Source organism: Primulina tabacum, chromosome 9 (genome assembly GCF_025594145.1).
Source record: "Primulina tabacum isolate GXHZ01 chromosome 9, ASM2559414v2, whole genome shotgun sequence".
NCBI classification, from domain to species: domain Eukaryota; kingdom Viridiplantae; phylum Streptophyta; class Magnoliopsida; order Lamiales; family Gesneriaceae; genus Primulina; species Primulina tabacum.
This window is the reverse complement of record NC_134558.1, coordinates 30369539-30391067: the sequence shown is the minus strand read 5'-3', so window position 1 is coordinate 30391067 and position 21529 is coordinate 30369539. Positions and strand designations below refer to the sequence as shown.

The following is a 21529-nucleotide window of genomic DNA, read 5'->3' as shown; positions in this document are numbered from 1 at the left end:
TCTTGATGAAAGATTAAAATGTGAATATCTAATTGAAAAAGATCACATGACTTTATGGAAAAAATTAAAAGAAAGATTTGAACATATAAGGAAAGTTATACATCCGATCGCCCATGATGAATGAAATAAGTCAAGATTCTAAAATTTTAAGAAAGTCGGTGATTACAATTCGTCGATGTATCGAATAATCTCGCAATTAAAATTTTGTGGACATGAGATTACGGAATTGGAATGCTTGAAAAAATATTTTCCACTTTTCACGCATCAAATATAACTTTACAACAACAATATAGAGTGCGTGGATTTGCGAGATATTCTGAACTTATCGCATGTCTTCTTGTGGCAGAAAAGAACAATGAGCTGCTAATGAGAAATAATTAGTCCCGGCCCATTGGATCAACAGGATTTTCAGAAATAAATGTTGTAAGTAAAAATGAATTTAAACCTGAAAACCAAAATCAAATTCAGAGACAAGGTTTTGGTTGAGGTCGAGGTCGAGGTCGAGGTCGTGGTCGTGGAAGTGGACGTGGAAGTGGTCGTGGTTGCGGTCGCGGCTGTTGTTTTGAAAAAAATCGAGATAGTTACTTCTATAACTCATCTCAAAAGGACGTCACGAACCACCCACCGAAAAGACATCATGAGAACATAAGTGTTAATGAAAATCACTCAAAACAATTGAAAGTTCTTGTTTTAGATGCGATACTCCAGGACATTGGTCTCGTATTTGTCGAGCCCCCGAGTACCTTTGTATGCTTTATAAAGAATCGATAAAGGGGAAAGAAAAAGAGACAAACTTCACTAAACACAGTGACCATTTGAGTGATTCAACTCATTTTGATGCTGCAGATTTTCTGAATGATTTTTCTGAAAAATGATCAATATATTGGTGGAATAAATATGTAAAATATTTTATTTTTCATGTGCTCATATGCTAATGTCTTATGTATAATTTTGATATGTGTTTTATTACATATATATTGTCAGTAAATTTTTTTAATTGCATATTTTTTTGAAGTTCAAATATAGAAAATGCTATGAACAAAGCTAAACAATAAACTAATCCCATGGAAGTTTGCATACCTGATAGTGGTACAACGCACACTATTCTCCGAGATAAAAGATATTTCTTGGAACTAAAACCAACAAAAACAATGGTGAATACAATATCAGGTTCTGTAGACTTGATAAAAGGTTGTGGTAAAGCACATTTTTTGTTACCTAATAGTACAAAATTTCTGATAAATGATGCTTTGTATTCACCACAATCGAAAAGAAATTTGTTGAGTTTTAATGACATATATTCCCATGGGTATGATACTCGGATAATAAATGAAGGAAATGAGAAACATATGTGTCTTACCATATATATATCAGGAAAAAAATATGCAGTTGAAAAACTATCAATGCTCCCTACTGGATTGCATTATAAACATATAAGTCCAATTAAATCAAACATGGTAGTTGATAATTCTTCAATGTTAATCAATTATCATGATTGATTAGGATATCCTGATTCAACAATGATTCGAAGAATTATAGAAAATACACATGGCCATCCGCTGAAAGACCTGAAGATCTTTCAAAATAATAAGTTTCAATGCAAATCATGTTCTCTTGGAAATTTATTATAAGATCATCACCAGCTAAAATCCAAACCGAATCACCCATGTTTCTTGAACGTATTCAGGGTGATATTTGTGGGCCAATTCATCCACCATGTAGACTATTTTAGATATTTTATGGTATTGATTGATGTCTCCAGCAGATGGTCACATGTATGTTTATTATCAACTCGAAATATGGCATTTGCAAGATTACTTGCTCAAATAATAAAATTACGGAATCAATTTCCCAATCGTACAATCAAAAAAAATTAGATTTGATAATGCTGGCACAGACTTTCGATAATTATTGTATGTCAATGTGAATCATTGTTGAGCATCATGTTGCTCATATACATACACAAAATGGATTAGCTGAATCATTGATTAAACGTCTGCAACTGATTGCTAGAGCAAAGATTATGGAAAAAAAACTCCTTGTTTCTATATGGGGACATGCAATTTTACATGCTGCTGCATTAATTTGCATCAGACCAAGTACATATCATAAATACTTCTCATTACAGCTTGCCTTCGGCAAAAAACTAGATATTTCTCATCTGAGAATTTTTGGATGTATGATATATGTGTCTATGCATAGCCTCAACGAACAAAAATGGGACCTCAAAGAAAGATCGAAATTTATATCGGTTATGATAGCCTATCAATCATTCGATATCTTTAGCCTCAAACAGGCGACGTGTTTATAACTCGTTTTGCCGATTGTCATTTTAACGAGGAAATCTTCTCAATGTTAGGGGAGAAAGAAATATATCGAAAAGAAAATTACGTGGTATACATCATCATTGTTACATTTGGATTCAAGAACTAAATAATGTGAAAAAATGTACAACAAATTGTGCACTTGCAAAGAATAGCAAATCAAATACCAGATGCATTTGCAGACACAAAAAGAGTAACTAAATCATATATACATGTTGTAAATGCCATTGCTCGAATCGAAATTTCAAAGAAACAAATTGAAGACACTCATGATGTCACAAAACGATTGAAGCGTGGAAGGCCATGTGAAGATGATAAAGTTATTCTTGGTCCAGAAGTATCATATCTAAGTACTATTGGTGCTCTTATGTATCTTGCAAATTGTACAAGACCTGATATATCTTTTACTATAAATTTATTAGTAAGATTTAGCTCATATCCAACAAAAAGACACTGGAATAAAATTAAACATATATTCTGTTATCTACGAGAAACGACATACTTATGACTTTTGAATTCAAAAGATACCAATCAAAGAATAATTGGTTATGCTGATGATGGGTATTTATCTGATCCACACAAAGCACGTTCCCAAATCGGATATTACTCGTGGAGGCACGACAATTTCTCGGTGTTCACTGAAACAAACACTTGTAACAACTTCATCAAATCACGCCGAGATTATTGCACTACATGAAGCAAACCGTGAATGTGTGTGGCTAAAATCAATGACCGAACATATAAAATCTCATGCGTATTATCATTTGACAAGAAGCATGTGATACCATATGAAGATAATGCTGCACATGTTACTCAAATGAAAGAAATATGCAAAAAAAACGATAGAACTAAACATATTACCCCTAAATTTTTCGCATTCACCCAAGAGCTTGAGAAGAATAGATATATTGATATTCGTTACATTCAATCAAATAAAAACTCATCAGATCTGTTCACAAAGGCACTTCCTACGACAATATTCAGAAATCATATATATATAACATTGAGATGCGCAATCTACGAAATTTGTGAAAAATAATTCGTGTTAACATGAGTGAAATTTTACGTGACTGTACATTTTTTTCCTTACTATGGTTTTTATCCCAATGGGTTTTTCCTAGTAAAAATTTTAACAAGGCAGTATAAAACACGTAATGAAACAATCATTGTATCATGATCATCATCACAAGAGGGAGTGTTGAAAATAAAGAATTGAAAGTATTGAATGTTGAAAATAAGAGTTGTAAATATTGAAATTAGTGTAGGATGATGTATGTAATGATGTATTTATTTTTGGATTATTTCAAAGAAATTATATAAATAGGTCCCTCAATTTGTGAAGAAGAACACAATTAAGTAGACAAAATTTTATAAAGTGTCTAGTTTAATATATTTTGTAAGTTTGAGATTTTTATTTTTCACAGTAAATTTTTACTTTTAACATGAGCATCACATATGCCTTGTCTTCGTTTATTTGATATATTTATTTATTTTTTTGGTAAAAATATTATCTAGCGTGATGTGTGTTACATTTGCAATATATTTTCACATAATAAAAATTTATATCAAACAATTATGATATTTATTTTAGTCGGCCCAAACAAGAAATCTTGGTTTCATCTTTGACGATGACGCATGAAAAAATTCGATCATTCTCAATCTATAAATTTCATGATAATCACATTCCCGAATTCCAATAAATCAATATTAAATTTTGAAAAACTAAATTGGTTATTATTTTTATTTCGTTCGTCCAAATATAATATATTTGAGTTCTTGTGATAGATATTTTTTTGTTATATTGTTAACAATATAATAAAAAAATTATTTTTATATTCGAATGGACAATTATTTATCAAAATATAACTTTTAAATAAATATAATTTTTCAAAAATTAATCAATAAAACAAATTAAATAATCTAAAAAATAAAAATGTGTACCAAAATGAATTTACAAAAAAAAACTCCTAATAGAACATTTCACATATCAATTTTGTGAAATATCTCCAACCCAATTTGACCATTAAAAATATTACTTATATGCCAAAATATTCCTTATATTATATATATAAACTGTGTTGCCATGTCATGGATAAACATCTGTTCTTGAATTTATTAATGGTAACAGGTAATGGAACTTAAAAGTAATGAAGTTAAAGGTAAAATTAATTTTTTTAAAATTTGATCGTATATCAATTTACAGTTAATGTACCAATTAAGATATTTCAATTAATTCATTTATCAATTTATTAATAATTCATATACCAAAATAAATTTTACTCATAATAATTTAGATATCCAAATCAAATCAAATTATAATCTAAAGCAGAAAATAAAGATGAAAAAATGGGAGTGATGTAGAACGAGTTGGTATCTCATGTTGAACGATTCTTCCATATCCCTTTCGTCCAAGAAGACAAATGGAAGCCCATGTTTAATATAGAACTCCAGCAGTTAACCATTATGTCGTTGCCTTTTAGAAAAACACATTCATCCAAGGGCCAAGTATATAAAATATAAAGTTTCCATAAAGATTAAAAAAAGCTTTTTCATCCACTTAAAATCACCTAAATCAGGTTCCTAGTATTACTTCTCTTAACCATAAAAGAAAATGACACCTTCTTGCCCACATTTCGACCTGTCTTCTTGCCCACATCTTCATGGTAAAATACTAAATGAGTAAAGTAGAGTTTGTTGTCTCAAAACAAAACAAAACAATCTCCATAATCCATCTTCCACATTTCAACTCGAATACAAGAAAACTCATTTGATCTTCCAAATTAAACAAGAATATCACCTCAGAATACGCGTTGTGGCTTCCCCATCGTGCTCTTCAAGTACAAGCACCTCACCTGATTGACAACAAAACGACCCTTCAGCAAATTAGAAGGTGAAATAACCATATATACGACACATTTAAGGTAAATTATTTTCAAGCTTCAACAATATTTTTGAGATATGGTACATCTAAAAAAATTTATTCCATCACCGTCAGCAAACATTATAGCTAATGTTAAGCAAGATATATTTAGATGGCTAAAATATAATGGAAATTTTTGACTCACATTTTGCCAGTTTTTCTTCAAAAGAGAAACGAGGAAGTTGACACTCATTTGCACATTTTGGAAAATTTGTTTCTCTTCCATGTCACAATTTCCAACAGCAACCCCCATGCAAAGCACCTTCTTCAATTGGAATTTGACGGTAGCTTTGGTCTCATTCACCTTGGATTCTAGAGATTCTTGGTGGGACACAAGGGTGGGAAACTTACCTGCATTTTCATACAAGGCGACTTGAAATTGGACTCAATTTTATGACATTTTATGACAATGGTTATCTCCATTGGTCAAAAAGGTGCCCACAAAATATGATCATCATCATTCAGAAGATGATCTCTTACCTACTGCTACACATACTCGAGTAAAATCCCAGCAGGGTCACTTTCACTAACCTGCCTTGTTAAGACCAGGGCCCAAGAGACGGGGAATTTGCTTGATAACAGCTTCTGAGGCCAAAAAAGCATGGTACTTTTTTGCGAGCTTCTTGACCAATTTCTTGTTTTTGTTCAATTTCTTCAGAGCCTCCACATCCATTGATTCCAAACCAATTTTCTCGGCCTGCAAATATATATGGGGGTTACATGAAATGAACAAGATTGTCATAGAGAACATGTGAAAATTTTTACACCCTCAACAAGGTAAATTGTATACCTCTTCCACATGCTGAGCATCTCCAAGCATACAGACTTTCATTTTGGGTCTTGGGATGTGAGGCAATTTTACAGAACCACTGAATCGCTTGTCCTTCTGAGGATCATAGTTCTTCAATCCAATCTGAAGCTCAATTGTCTCAGTAAAGTTGCGCTTTTTCTCCTTAACATCACTTGTTATCTGAGAAATGGCTTCCCTCACAGCATCACTCTGAAGTTTACTGCAAAAGCATTAGAATCAACGCACAGAAGCATTCACATATAGATGTGCCAATAATCTCTGTATGAACCTTTAACACTTCATTGCAGTCTTGAAATAAAATCCCTTTTGTTTTCATAATTACAACTATAAACAGGGGAAAACCGCGAACCAAGGATTTGCAAAGGGTTAAAAGTAAGCAAGCATGTATACCACTCGAGTAAAAATTCAAATTGAAATAAAAAGTTTCACCCAGAGCCCAACTACCATCCCCCCAAGAAAAAGATGGAATCTTGGCACCATAGGTAAAAAGAGCAGCATAAATTTAAACGAAACAATCAAAGAGATATCATAACTCATATCCTTCAGACCACAGCCAACACCATAAATGATTTGGTGAATTTTAAAAATACATATAACCGGAAAATTTCTCAATCAGAATGCCAACACTCAAGGAGATCAAACAGAAAAACATATCAAAGGATGCAAATATTTGCTTACGGACAACACATCCAAGCATATCCTCATACATTGCATCACTTAAATCCTCTTAAAACTATTAAATGGAAAATACCAAGTATTGGAGGATGAATTAGGAATCCTACTCGATGTTACATAGAAGCAAGAGGAACCACCCATTACACTTCACTATCAAAATCAACGAAAACTACAGGATAAAACAATTCAACAAACCTCATGATTCAAGAACTTCAACTCCTCCGAATCAAGGTCTGCTGCGTATCAGCAAAACAATTCCACAAATTAAAAAAACATCGAAATCAATATCCCTTCAATGAATTAACAAACAAAATACCTCTACAAATACATATACGCGCATGAAAAAAGATTGTAAATGGTGGAAGGAGGTACCTGAGCAGGGAACCAAGATGAGTGTGCTAGAGGAGATAAAGCGGCAAATGGAGAACATATAAATGTGGAGCAACAAAACCCTAGAGCATGTCGATTTGGGCCACGCGATTGCGGCCCATATGATTATTGAACGGCCCACTAAATCTCGGGCTATCAAAATCAAAATTTTATAGAGCCCTTTTCAAAAAAAAATAAAATAAATAAATAAATAAATAAAATGACCAGAATTGTAATTAGAACCTATTCAGTATTTTTAGATGATTTTTGTGGGTGAGATAAATTAAGAATTTTTCCAGTCTATGACCAAATTACCCTCTAAATGAATTATAATTACAAAGTATAGGAGGGAAGAGATTGTTAATTTTGCTAGGGAAAGGGGGAAAAATTGCACATGTTTAAACCAAGACTGTTAATACCAAAGCTGTGAAATAGTTTATTCACACAACTTTAAACACACCTAACAGCTCGACTCATTAGTATCCATGTAAGTGTACTTTGCATTGCCACAAGTATAAAGAAATAAAATTGCGCCTTGACTGATAGCTATAACTTTTAATAAAACGGCAAGCACTCAATCATACAAAATTTGAAATTTTTTTTCTTATCAAATTCATCCATCCGCCTAAACAAAATTTCCAAAAAAATAAAAAGTTTGAAACATCCTCCCATAATTATGGAAAAGTCAAACCCTAAGTATGTAGTTCAATACAATGTTACTATAACCTAACTGATAATCAAACCAGTCTATCTTAAAATAATAGTTCAAACGTTCAGACTGGTTCAAACAAATGGTAGACTGAAACAATGTTATATTATATTAAATAGTAGTATATTTAGTAGATAATATATTTAAATTTTAAAAATCTTAAATGTGTATATAAATAATAATAAAATATTTATCAAGGTTTAAAAAATAAAATAAACTCTAATACTGCCAAAATAATATTTTAGCAAAAATCCAAATAATTATACATATAACCAAAAAATCAATTATTTTTAAAAAATTATTGACCGTTGTCCAACTAGTTTTCAACTGGTTCATCGGTTCTTGACAAATAAAACAATTATTGAGAAATTTTCGAATTAGACCCATGATCGGTTGTCAGTCAAACCGAATAGTCCGATCCGATTTTGAAAACACTGGTTCAATAAACATTATTGAGAAATTCTCCTATTAAGCTTTTGGAAGAAGTTCTCCTGTGCAAACTTTATGTAGGAAAATTTTTGAGCCGTCAAAATATATCAGGTTAGTCGAACTAATCATCCACACCGTCATGGGAAATTGATCGGTTGAGTTATTGTTTTGGTGGTTTGTTTGGAGTCGAGCCTAAATAGGCCGCAGGTTGTGCAAGACGGGGTAAGGCAAAACAGCCCACCAGTTTTTAAATAAATAAAATTTTATTTTTTCGTTAATTTTTGAATTGTTGCATAAAATGCTTATTTTTAAATTATGTTTTTTCAGAAATTTAAAACTAATATTTGATATAATTTTAATATCTTACATTATTTAATATTATTATTTTTCAAAATTTTACATGACTTATTTTATTATGATATTTATTATTTATTATCATGTAACATTGTTAATATTATTGTTTTAAATCTCAATTATTAGTGTTTTTTCCGAATTTTTATTAAAAAAAATTGGTGAGTTAACCTGCCTAGCCTGCACCCAGCACTAGAGGGGTTGAAGTTTTCCCAACCCACCAGATTGGCATATCATGGCGGGACGAGGTAGGTCAGTCCTTTTAACAGTTTTAAGCAAAACTAACATAAAAATATATATATTTAGTTTCAAACACAGCAAGGACAAAAGTTATAGACCCATTCAACCAAGACAAGAAAGGGGCTAGGATTATGACTTATAATCTGATGATCGGGTAGTCTGAGATCAAATTTAAGACTTCTACAATGATGCCAATGCCTTTGCAGCACTATGGTTATACAGATTTCCCTCTCAATCTCATTTATTCACCCGTATCAAAATATCAGATGATCTACAAACCAACACAATTGTTGTAAAAGGTTTCGAATAAACACAGTTGGCTGAAATAAGGTAACAATTATTGAACATCCCAGATTAAATGAAGCCAGAATGGCTACTTCATTCTGATGGCCTTTGTCCCAAGACTGGAATATCCTCGTACCGTTTCTGCAACAGAGAAGTGCAAAGAGTTGACATGAGCAGAATGTCTGATTTTGAAGGGAAAATTAACAGTTTATTGGGAAACAAACAATAACATGGAGAGACAAAACAATAACATGGAGAGAAGGAACAAGGTAGAATATGATGACTTTTTTTCTCCACTTTCTGTACAGATGATACTGAAAATAGTGTCGATCAAGAATGCCGATCAACTTCACAAAAAATGCCACGACCCACGAGTATTACTTTGGCCAGTGATGAGGAATGATGGAAACATGGTTATTTAACTTTTTAATAACATTGATCCTGTTTGGGAGTCTCGTTTCTTTGTTTTCCAAAAAAATATACAGGTAGTTAAATTTGCAAGCACCTGTTTATGGGGAAACAATAAGCAGAAACAGTCCTCCAACAGAAAAAAAGGCCCTCCCTGTTTCTATTTTTCAGCCTATTTCTATTTATTGCTTCTCCAAAAAAATACCATTTCTGCCCTTCACATTTCATCAACTTTTACCCTTCTTATCAATTTTATTTATTTTACATCTTTTTTTTTTACTTTTAATATTATATATTTAGTTATTTTAATAATTTTTACAACAAAAACTACTAATATTTAAATGCATTATTACCTATTTTTATTTAATCTAAAAAGTAGCAAAAATAAAAAACAAAATATTATTTTATTATATCATCTTCAGGCATTTCATGAATCAAAAACTGATTTTGATTATCATCCCAAGTAGACCAGTCATTCTATTTATAGTGAAAACATTTCGGACTCCCAAACAGACACTTGTTTACTTGTATATCAAAAACTAAAAATCATTTCTTCAATAAGCAGAAACATGAAACACAGGAAAAGGCAAAAACAGGCCGCCAAACGTACCCATTATTGATTAAAAATGAATCCAAAAATTTAAGGTAGTCATTAGTTAATTGGTTTATATAAATCCTTGCCGGATGAAACCAAAACTGCTCTGACACCTAACATAGGGTATATGCAAGGTTCCTTAACCAACCATAGATTCGTTTGATAATACTCAGCCTTAAAAAAGAAGTTCACAAGATGTTCTATTTTTCCACAGTCTATTGGGTTTGAGAAGAACTTTCACAATAGATAAAAGATTGTTTGCATAGAAAGACATAAATGGATTCATATTATACCTAGTTTGTTAAATGATGAACTTTATCCATCAATTCTACTTGAGAGTTTGGTACATGATGGGATTCTATATTTTTTAATCATAGTTGTTAAAAGCGAGCGGCTGGCTGCGCCTGTCGAATTTTAATGAAGAACCTACTCCATCAGATAAGCTCTTAGGCACATTAATCTAAAACCTAAAAAACATTTGCCAACAGTTGGTACATAAGTGGTGTTGGCCCTGACTTGGAAGGTGCTTGCTAATCTCTTGTTCCATGGTGTAAAATGTTTATGTATGTGCATATATATTTAAGTGTGCACGCATATATATATATGTCAGGAATATCTTATAATTAGTTTATTAGTTCACCAATTTGGAAGTAATTGGATATTTTCCCACTAATTTAATGAAATGTATATACTATGATTTAATATGTATCTAGTTTGTTATCAACTTCTTTAATATCTACCTTGTTTCTCTTGAGTTTCTTAGTACGATAGACAAAATTTCCTGCTATATACATATGTATGTATATACCGGATAATTATTGCAAAATGACTTATTCATATACATTTGATAATTTGAGACATTTAAGTATGAAAAATCATTTAGGTATTGTTCTCATTGTTTGATTATTAGTCAATATATTTTATATTATCTTGGGTGATAAAATTTATTTTAGAACGTATTTAATAAATTTCTGTGTTCATAATGTATTACATAAATATTAGAAAATTAATAAAATAAATATTGGGAAATGATATTGTATATTTGTGGTATCTTTTATTAACTCTTATGTAGTTATAATAAAAATTAAATGATATTCATATAGCATCTTAATATAAAATATATTATTTGGTTATTCATTTATCTATTCAATTAAGTATCCATCTATGTAGCACGGATACCTTAAAATTTTTTTTTTGAAGTATCGGATACGACACACAGATACGCGTGTCGGATACCTCAAAATCCGTATCGTTGACTTTGTTTAGGATTGACCAGTCGGATACGTTTTGGACACGGCGAGGACACGTCATGGATACGGCATGGATACGTTTTTCGGATACATTTGGGCAAAATTGCAAATATTTAAAAGTTTTAGGGGTTAATTAAAAAAATTAAATTTCTAGGGACTAAAGAAAAATAATTTAAAATAAATTTGGATGGGCTCTTAAATCCCTAAATACATTTGTCCATCTCTTTCATTCCATTTCTATAAATTTTACTTTTCAATACTAAATTTATATAAATATATATAATATTTATATATATTTTAATGATTGTCGTATCCTAGCCGTATCGTGTCTAAAATTTTCAAAATTTGACGTGTCGCCGTATCCGTATCGTATTCGATACGATACTCGTACCCGTATCCATGCAACATAGGTATCCATGATTATGTACGGATACATACAGACAACATAACATTTATCCATTCATCATGAAAAAATTATACAGTTATTTATTTATTTATTTTTAACTACGGATATTTATGTACTGTACATATATTCAGAAAATGATGCCGAAAACATCTATACACAGAAGTTTAAAACTTTAAATCTTTTAATTATTAATATATTTTCAACTTATTCTTCAAATTAGGTACTTGAGATTTTAGGGATGTTACATGTAGCCACAGTCATTCAACTGACAAAGAGTAACAGACCAGATGGTAAGGCAACACAGAGTCATTTAGTCAACTAATCCTGGCATGCTCTAAAATCTATCAGAAGACTTCACAAATGCAACCACTTATAGCCAGAATTATATTTCCTCCATACGCCCTCATCCAGTGTTTTTGGGGATGGAATTGTTCATCCTAACTTCTAATTACTATATCAACCCAACTACTTATCACATTCCAGGAAACAACCTCATTTCCTCCATGCAACTCGCACATAGTTCCCTCTGAAACTTCTCAACTCTCAAGTAAAGCCCAATTGTTAGATAACCACAGAACAATTTAAGTCACAGAACAAATGACAAAGCAAGTACAAGCACCAACAAAAAAACACACAATTCATAACCAGAATAAAAAAAATGGAATTTTATCTTGACAATTAATAGAAGATGACTTGAAATGGATTATCAACAAGAGCAGGCATATCAGAAAGAAAAAATGAGCATCTCGTTCGATGCTTTTAAGATCTTTTACAGGAGGGAAAAGTGTGATAAATTTGGTGATATATGCTTCAGCAACACCAAAATAATCGACACCATTTCAATGCATTGATGCTTGTTCGCCATTTTCGAACACAACAATATATTTATTATTTACCAACAAAAACTATCACAAATACCAAATGTTTGCGAACAAAGAGGCGCCAAAAATATGATTTTGATGTTCTCAGACGCAGGATAGCAATTTAAATAAGCTAAAAATGTCTTAATCATAAGAAACGATAATTAATTACATACCCCAACATTGTTATGCTCCCAGAGTCTACGAATGCCATAGTCAACAGCCTGCAAATTTCCACATAGAAAAACATATCAAACATAGAAGTAAATACAACCTAATCCGAAAATTAAACCAAATACCAAACAATCCAAAGCATAGTTTAACATTAACACAGATCCAAAGTTTTAAATCGACAAAATAATCGATTAAATCCATTCAAAAGTATTCAGATCCAAACTTAATCAAGTCATTCCAACCATGTTTACAGAAAAATGCACAAATGTACACTCAAAATTAGACGCATAAATATACGGACTCGTTCACCGAGAAAAGCGCCGGCGACGACGAAGGTCACGTAGATAGGAGTACGCCGCATAACCATCCTGTAGAGGCCTTCCCACACGCCGCCGCCGCTACGTCTAGCCGCCGATTCCATTTCGTCCCTTTTTTCAACGAAAAAAAATAAAAAAAGAATTCTACTGGTATTTTGCACAGAAATAAGAGAAATGGGTAAATATCAGTTGATCCTGTATACGTAGCTTTGCTTCATGTTTCAACGCATTGGACTTTACCCAATTTTTTGGGCCTAAAGATTGAAAGGGTCCACCAACTATATTGGGCCTAACTATTCAATTCCCAATGACATGTTAGTTTTAGTGGACTGATATCAGTTACCATGAAAATTACAGTTTTGTTCCATTACACTCCATTGTATTGTTACATTTTGATATGTTTCTATGATACAAATATGTCAAATCTATTATAGTATTGGTTTATATTATTTGTACCAACTATAACTTGCTAAGTGATTATGGTTAATTCACCTTCTTATAACCCTTCAAGATGAGAACGAGATCACCTTTTATCACCTCTGTCTAAGCCACATGAAGTAAAAGTAGTATGATACAAATCTTCATATGAAAGAATGGCAAACACGATTAAATTCGAATCGTGTCCTTAATTCAAACGAACAAGGATCGGTGTTGTGATGTCTCGATCTTTTGATTCAAGCAATGCGCGATCTTCACCCCTAAACTACGTGGTTAGTAATAAACGATCACAAAGGAACAACCAACACTCAAACGAATCTTCAAATAACTCGTCTTTGACAATCCGCGTAATAAACGATCGACAAACGCCACAAAGTAAAACTTTCATAAGTTTGATTTTGATAACAAATCACAAGCCTTGAAAAGTTTGAGAGAAAACTCAAAATTATTGTATAAACTCAAAGATAATTGTTTATTGTCTTCAAAAGTTCATGCAAAATATGTTTACATACTCAAAAAGATATCAAATCTAGTTCCCAAAATAATTGAACTCTAAACTAGGAAGCTAAAATATTTTAAGCAGGTCTTCGCGCTCGGGCGGTAGGATGTGCACTCGAGCGCCAGGTGTTCTAGAATTTTGGCACTCGGGCGCGACATTTTACCGCTCGGGCGCCGAGTGTTCTAGAAATCATTGTCTCGTACAGTAAGTGTGGCGCTCGAGCAGTAAGATATGGCCGCCCTAGCGCCGAGGCTTCTGGACTCCTAATCATTTAACACTTAAATCACGTTCCTATGACTCCCAAACTTACCCCCATGAATCACGAACTCCTTGGGACTTGGTACCTTGCTTGCAAGTTCTTTTTTATTGCTCATGAATCCATGCAATGCTTCCTTGAATCTCCTCAGTCTCTCTATCGTGATTGGCCTCTCCGGCAACTCTAACGGATCCCTTAATTCTGTGGAGCTTGACCTACCATGATCGCATCATCCTCCCCTTGTTGAATTGATTTGTCATCAAATCTTATTCATCACCTATATCAAATAACGAAAGATCACTAAAATTAAAAGTAGAACTGACGTTATACTCACCTGACAGATCGAGTTTGTAGGTGTGTCATTGATCTTTTCAAGGACTTTAAACAGTCCATCACCCCTAGGTAATATCTTTGAACGTCTCTTCTCGGAGAACCTTTCCTTTCGCAAGTGCAGCTACACCCAATCACCCTTCTCAAATACCACATTCTTCTTCTCCTATTTGGCTTGCTTGGTATAGGCATGCTTATCGGTTCCACCGGACCGGTTTCGGACCGGTTCTCGGTCCGGTGAGTTCGGAACCGGTCCGAACCGGTTAGGAACCGGTTCCGGTTCCAAGATGAAAAACTTGGAACCAATCCAAACCAAGACCGGTTCGGCTTCTAATAAACCGGTTCCGGTTCGGTTTAAACCGGTTCCGAGCTCTAATTTATTATATTTTACTATATACTTAAAATTAGTAATATTAATGGACAATTTTTTATTTAGTATTTTGATTGCAAATAATTGTGATTAGATAAAAAAATTTAACAGAATAACTTAAACATTTATTTTTACAATTGAACATTTAAAATTCATCACGGTTTATTAAAATATATTTGGAATATTCTGGATCTTCGTCGGAACTTGAGCTTTGGAATTCGTCGATCACGCCAGAGGTCCTATTCTTTTTTTCTGCTGCAAACCAATCTTGTAGGCACGTTAGCATGGAAAGTGTTTCTGGCTTTAAATTAGTTCTTTAGTCACCAATGATCCTTCCACATGCTGAAAATTCTGATTCGGAAGCAACACTTGAACTTTGAATGGGTAGGACATCTCTTGCAATTGCAGATAACACTGGATAAAGTTTAGAATTTGCTTTCCACCAATCAAGAACATCGAAATTATCCATAGTCTCAATATATTGACTTAGATAAATTTGGATCTCATTGTAATTGGTTGTTGTCACCGATTTTCCTTTGAACTTTTGTCGTTTCAAACTTTGAAAGAAGTTCAGTGCTCCACTTTTGCTCTTATATGTCGGTATCTCCTCCGGCTGCGCACTCGGTTCATCACATTGTTCACTAGCATACAAATCAAACAATTCTTGGAGAGAATGCATGATTGACTTCTTTTGATCGTCAACATTCTTCCCAAGAAATTTAGCATAATATTCAAAAAACACGTCTAATCCTCCTTGATTTTGAGTAGGATCAAGTAATGTTGCTAAACCATGCATAATTGGGATAGTTTCCCAATATTTTAAAAATTTGTTTTCTATATTTGAAACAAAATCACGCATAACAGAATTATCGCGATATTCAATAAATTTATAAAACATATTGAAAAGCAAAGGTAGAAACATGGTTGAAGTATGGTAGTTAATGCCAGAAAATTTTTCGGTTGCTTCTTTAAAAATTTATAACAAAGAAACACATTTACTCAAAATATTCCAATCATCGTCAGTTAGCATTAAAGATTGTGTTGTAATATTATTATAATATGGAGTAACTAAATCTTGAAAACGTAATAAAGTATGAAGCAAGTGATATAAAGAATTCCATCTAGTTTCAATAGGAAGAGGAAATTTTTTAAATTTAATTCCGGTTGATTCGACTGGTGTTTTCCAGTCACGTCCATATCTTCTTTCACGTAATAATTTCCCACATAATTTGAATTTTTCTGTTACAGTGGACATTTGTTCATTACAGGCACATTTAACACATAAGTTGATAATATGACACGCACATCTAACATGAAGCAAATTACCTTCTAAAATTGGTTTTAGTGAATCTTAAAGATATTTAATTGCAAGAGTATTGACACTCGCATTATCTAATGTTATCGACATTATTTTATTTTGTATGCCATAAATCTTAACAACATTTAAAACATATCTGGCTATAGTGTATGCGTTGTGAGACGATTCTAAATGATCTAGCGCTAAAATTCTTTTTTGAATAGTCAAAGTTTCGTCAATCCAATGACATGTAACAACAAGATATGATTCATATTTTAAATTAGCCCAAATATCAGTTGTTAAACTAACTCTACAAGAAATATTTGAAAGATATGATTTTAGTGTTTCTTTATATTCTTTGTAAATATCAAAACAATATTTCTTAAGTGTGTGCCTAGAAATATTGTGAAAACCAGGTTGAATAGTACTAGTAAATTCAACAAAACCTTCTTGTTCAGCTATTATAAAAGGTTGACAACATTTGATAACAAATTTTACGATGGCTTTCCGAGAAATTTCTTTTGTAATTGTAAAAGTTTTACCACTAAAAGGATTAATTTGTTGTTGTATTGGTTCCCAACCGAATGGTTGTAGCGTATCAGGGTATGTACCTTAACTAAATGTTTTTTCAAAGTACCGGTACCACCGAAACCACCACCCGTTTTGTAAGAATACCTCGTTTTGCAAATTTTACAAACGGCAAAAGAGTTATTCGTACCTTGTTGTTCAATATCAAAGTGATCCCAAACTTTGCTTCGCTTTGCACGGGCTGTCGTCGTGCTCGTTGACATTGTGTTGCTTGCTCGAGTAGACGATGGCGTCCCTACATCTTTGTTGGGGAGTTCAATGGCTTCTTCATCCTCGTGGCCAGGTTCGACTTCATCAAAGTCGGGGATGTAGCCAAAATGTTCACCAAAGTCGGGAGCGTATTCGCCACCACCACCACGACGGTTTGAAAATGATGCCATTGAAATTCGAATTATTTATCTGAGTAAATTGCGAAATAATAAATAAATAACAATAAAAATAATATGAATTATAGATAAAATTATAACACAATTATTGAATATATTTGGAGAAATAATAGCAAAGAAATATATCGATTGTAGAGAAATGAGAAGTTGAGAGAAAATTGATATATGAAATATAAAAAATGACTTGTATTTATAGATGATTTGAGGGTAAAAAAAATAAAATAATTGCAGTTTTGGGGGCCAAAATGAAAAAAAAATGGCACATTTCAGTATGGCACATTTAAAAATTCGGTTACCGGGTATGGGTCCGGTTCCAGGTCCGGTTCCGAGTCGGTTCCGGATTCGGCCCGGAATCGGTTCGGAACCGGATCCGGAACCGGTTGAACCGGTTCAGAAAATGCTGAATCGGTTCAAACCACAAATTAATGGATTGTACATGGTTTCGGGTTTGTTCTCACATACCGGATCCAGTTCCGGGCTTATCGGACCGGTTCCGGGTCGGTTCCGGCCCGAACCGGTCCGTTAAGCATGCCTAGCTTGGTATATTGCTTATTTTTCTTCTCTATGTTGGCATTGACCTTTTCATGCAAACTCCTAACAAATCTGTAATGTCCCGAAAATTTGAGGTCCACGTGAACCACGTGCATGCAAGTTATCAAATCTCTTTGGTATTTTATTAAATTGTTTTAAAGCACTAAATGCATATTTATTTCATTAATTTGTGTTTAATTATTTTTATGCATTTCATGCATGATAGGAGTTAATTAATGAAATTTTATAAGTTCATGCATTAGGGTTTCTAGGTGCATTTCATGCTCGAACGATGAATGGAGACCGGAGAATTTTCAGGAAAATTATTTTAATACATGATTAAATTTTATTAATTAATGTAAGATATTTTAAATGTATTTTTCAAGAAATGGGCCTTGCTGATTATTTTTACCCGAATGATTTTATTTTTATACGGTACGCAAATTTTATCGAACCGAGGGACTTTTTTAAAAGTTCGGCTAATATTTTCAAGAACTTACCAACACGAAATATTTTTCGCAAGTATGTTAATGGGCCTACTTTTAATTTTATTGGGCTTAAATATCTTTTTAAACCTTTAAAATAACATTTAGGGCCCATTAGTGATTGGTTAACCATTTTTATAATATATAATATAACCTAAACCACTCCTTAACCTAAACTAATCCCCCCACCAGCCGCCCACCCCCCTCCAATCAGTCATCATCTTCGTGAAGTGCAGCAGCTAAAGGTCTCGGTGTCACCATTTCACTTCAAGCAAGAACTCCTCCTCTAGGCCGTGTGTTCCTCGATCATTTGCTCTTAAATAATCACCAAGGCACGCTTGTTACTTATTTCTTTGCATCATGCACGTCATATTAATGCTGTGTGTGCATTTCTTCACGAAATCTTTCGATCTATTCAAGAGCACGATTAATCTTTCGGGTTTGCACCATTTTATCGCATCATGTATTGTGTTGCTCACGGTTTTTCTATGTTTGTGCAAGGGGCTGCTGTATCGTGATGTAAGGGGGCTGTACATGTTGTGATCAACGGAGTTTAGGTGCTGGAGTTGGAAGCTTGGTCGAGATCGGTGGGTTTGTGAGGGCCGATCGAATTTTTGCAATGGTTGTGCGAGATGGAGTGTTCGATAGTGCCTTCCGTGGTTCTGACCGCGCGAGGGCCTCCTCCAGCCCTGGACCAGACCCTGGTGGGTCTGAGTTGGGGTCTGGAATGGCTCGAACCATGTCGGAGTTGATGGAAAGATCGCTTGAGTCAAGTGAAGAGGGGTGAGCCGCGGTAGGAGCTGTTGATGATTCTCGGCTCCTAGCTGTTATGAGCGTACATGGGGCTGGTTGCGATGGTTCAGTAGGCTCCTTAGGGTCTGGTCAAGGTCCATGGTAGGCTGGTATATGGCTGGTGCGTCGGGTTAGGCTAGTGGCGTGAGCTTGGGAAAGGGAGTGCACGAGGGTGCCAAATAAGGGAAGGCCGAGAATTTGATAAGTTTCTGGAATTATCATATGTGAGATTTTTGGTCTGGTGAATATGTTTAGGAGCATTATAGTGTTTTTAAGTTATGATAAAAAGTTGGGAAAAAATTCGGTGAAGTTTCGAGTCGATTCGGGTTAAAACCGAGACCTCGATCCAATTTTTAAAACGAATCGATTAAGTTCTGAAATTGGCTCGAGTTATCGTTCAGGAATGCTTTTAAAAATATTTTGGGATATTTTAAGGAGTTTGGTAAGTTTCGGGTCGATTTTAGAGGTCCATGGATGAAACAATAATTTTCGGGTTTCTAGGGGCAAAATGATCATTTTGCACCCGGGGTGAGATTTTGATCCTGGCAGCGCCCTGAGCACAAAATTATGATATTTTAAATGTTTAAGCATCATGTTTATGATTTTTACACAATTATGATAAATACGGTGCATGCTTGTTTTAAAGGAAAAATTACGTATATGCATGCTTTTATTAACTGATGAATATGATGACACTTGAAGAAAGTGATTTAGTTGTGACTAACACGATGACATGATGATATGATTGGAGATATCGTGAGAAAAAAGGCCCCAGAAGGAGCCCGTTTACGGGAGAAGGCCCCAGAGGGAGCCCGACGATCGTATTTCCATTGACATGATATGATGATATGATAGGCCCGGGCTCAGTTGACGGGTGAAAGTGTCGCTGATGTCCCCTGTCGTCCGTTACCGTGGTTACACGTAGATGGATCCATCGACTGACATGATGATACAAAAGTCACAGCTAATGAACGAAATTCAAATTAAGATTTTAACACGGATATGCTGATACGATGATACATCCTATTACCATGTTTTGACAGGTCACAGTTACGCATACGATATGATAACATGATGAGACATGTTTTAACACGTTACGATTTTACACGACACACTTATGTTCATGTTTTTAAGCTCATGAAATGTATGTTGATTATGCTATTTTTCACTGCTGTGTGCTACGTATGTGTACTTGTTATTACTGGTACAGGTGTTATGAGTCTTTATACTCACTGAGCGTGTGTGATGCAGGTGAGCATTTTGATCAGGGGACCAGAGGTGCCGAAGACTGAGTAGGCAGGTCGGATGTGCGGTGACACGACCCGAGGACCATTATTTTTCCGCATATTGATTCACGTGTTTTGAGAGGAGTTGCATATTTTTATATGTTGATGGTATTACGATTTTTACACGTTTACGTTGATTTTGGATGACGTTAGTTATTTTTAAACTGCGTTATTCTTGTTGGCAAATAAATACGATTATTTTAAATGTTATTTTGTAATTGCGAGCTATAAAAAAAAATTATTTCCGCTTTTAAAATGATAGACGCTACAAAATTAGCCTTCTTTTTGCCATCCAACGGATTTAAAGGATTAAAACCTTACACAATCTCAAATGACGAATAGTTTGTAGTAGAATGCATGGTACGATTATTAAGTAAACTCAACAAATAACAAACATTCTTTCCTATTTTTTAAGTTCTTTTTAAGAATAACACATAATAAAGTTCATAATGTCTTATTAACAACATTAGTTTGTCCATCAGTTTGAGGATGACAAGTCGTAGAAAACAATAACTTAGTGCCAAGTTTAGCTCATAACGTTTTCCAAAAGTAACTCAATAATTTAACATCACAGTCAGAAACAATAGTCTTAGGCATACCATGCAACCTAACAACTTCTCTAAAGAACAAATCCGCAATGTTAGATGCATCATCAGTCTTATGACAAGCAATGAAATGTGCTATTTTAGAAAATCTATTAACAACAACAAATATTGAATCTTCCCCTTCTTAGTCCTAGGAAATCCCAAAACAAAGTCCATAAAAAGGTTCACTAGGGACGGGAAGTGGTGTATACAATCCATGTGGTCGTGTCCTAGACTTAGCTTGTCGACATTTATTCACTTTTCACATACACGCTTAACATCACGCTTCATATGTGGCCAATAAAAATGTTCATGCAAAACACTCAAAGTTTTTGTCACATCAAAATTTCCCATCAAACCACCCTCATGTGCCTCCGTAACAAGTAATTCACGAATTAATGATTTAGGGATGCACAACCTATCTTTTCTAAACAAGAAACCATCATGCACATAGAATTTGTCATGTGGACCATGCATACATGTTTCAAACACACCCTTAAAATCATCATCTAGCATATATAACTCATTGACATGCTCAAATCCCAAGATTTTAAATTCCAAGGT

General features: G+C 33.7%; 2 protein-coding genes across 3 annotated transcripts; both read right to left on the bottom strand.

Moving 5' to 3' along the window:
- Positions 1-4832: 4832 nt before the first annotated feature.
- On the bottom strand, positions 4833-7212 carry LOC142555159 (large ribosomal subunit protein uL1z). 2 transcript variants are annotated; one of them, XM_075665870.1, is made up of 6 exons: positions 7103-7212; positions 6926-6963; positions 6035-6254; positions 5776-5941; positions 5390-5595; positions 4833-5176 (listed from the first exon to the last, which is right to left on the bottom strand). In XM_075665870.1, exons 2-6 carry the CDS (start codon positions 6928-6930, stop codon positions 5123-5125), a joined length of 651 nt encoding a protein of 216 aa, XP_075521985.1. In that variant the 5' UTR covers positions 6931-6963; positions 7103-7212; the 3' UTR covers positions 4833-5122. The 2 variants fall into 2 exon arrangements, with proteins under 2 accessions (XP_075521985.1, XP_075521983.1); XM_075665868.1 differs by having other exon boundaries at positions 6926-6966; positions 7103-7210.
- A 1722-nt stretch (positions 7213-8934) lies between these two features.
- On the bottom strand, positions 8935-13326 carry LOC142555158 (cytochrome b-c1 complex subunit 9-like). The gene is made up of 3 exons (XM_075665867.1): positions 13108-13326; positions 12809-12856; positions 8935-9254 (listed from the first exon to the last, which is right to left on the bottom strand). Exons 1-3 carry the CDS (start codon positions 13225-13227, stop codon positions 9207-9209), a joined length of 216 nt encoding a protein of 71 aa, XP_075521982.1. The 5' UTR covers positions 13228-13326; the 3' UTR covers positions 8935-9206.
- Positions 13327-21529: the final 8203 nt, after the last annotated feature.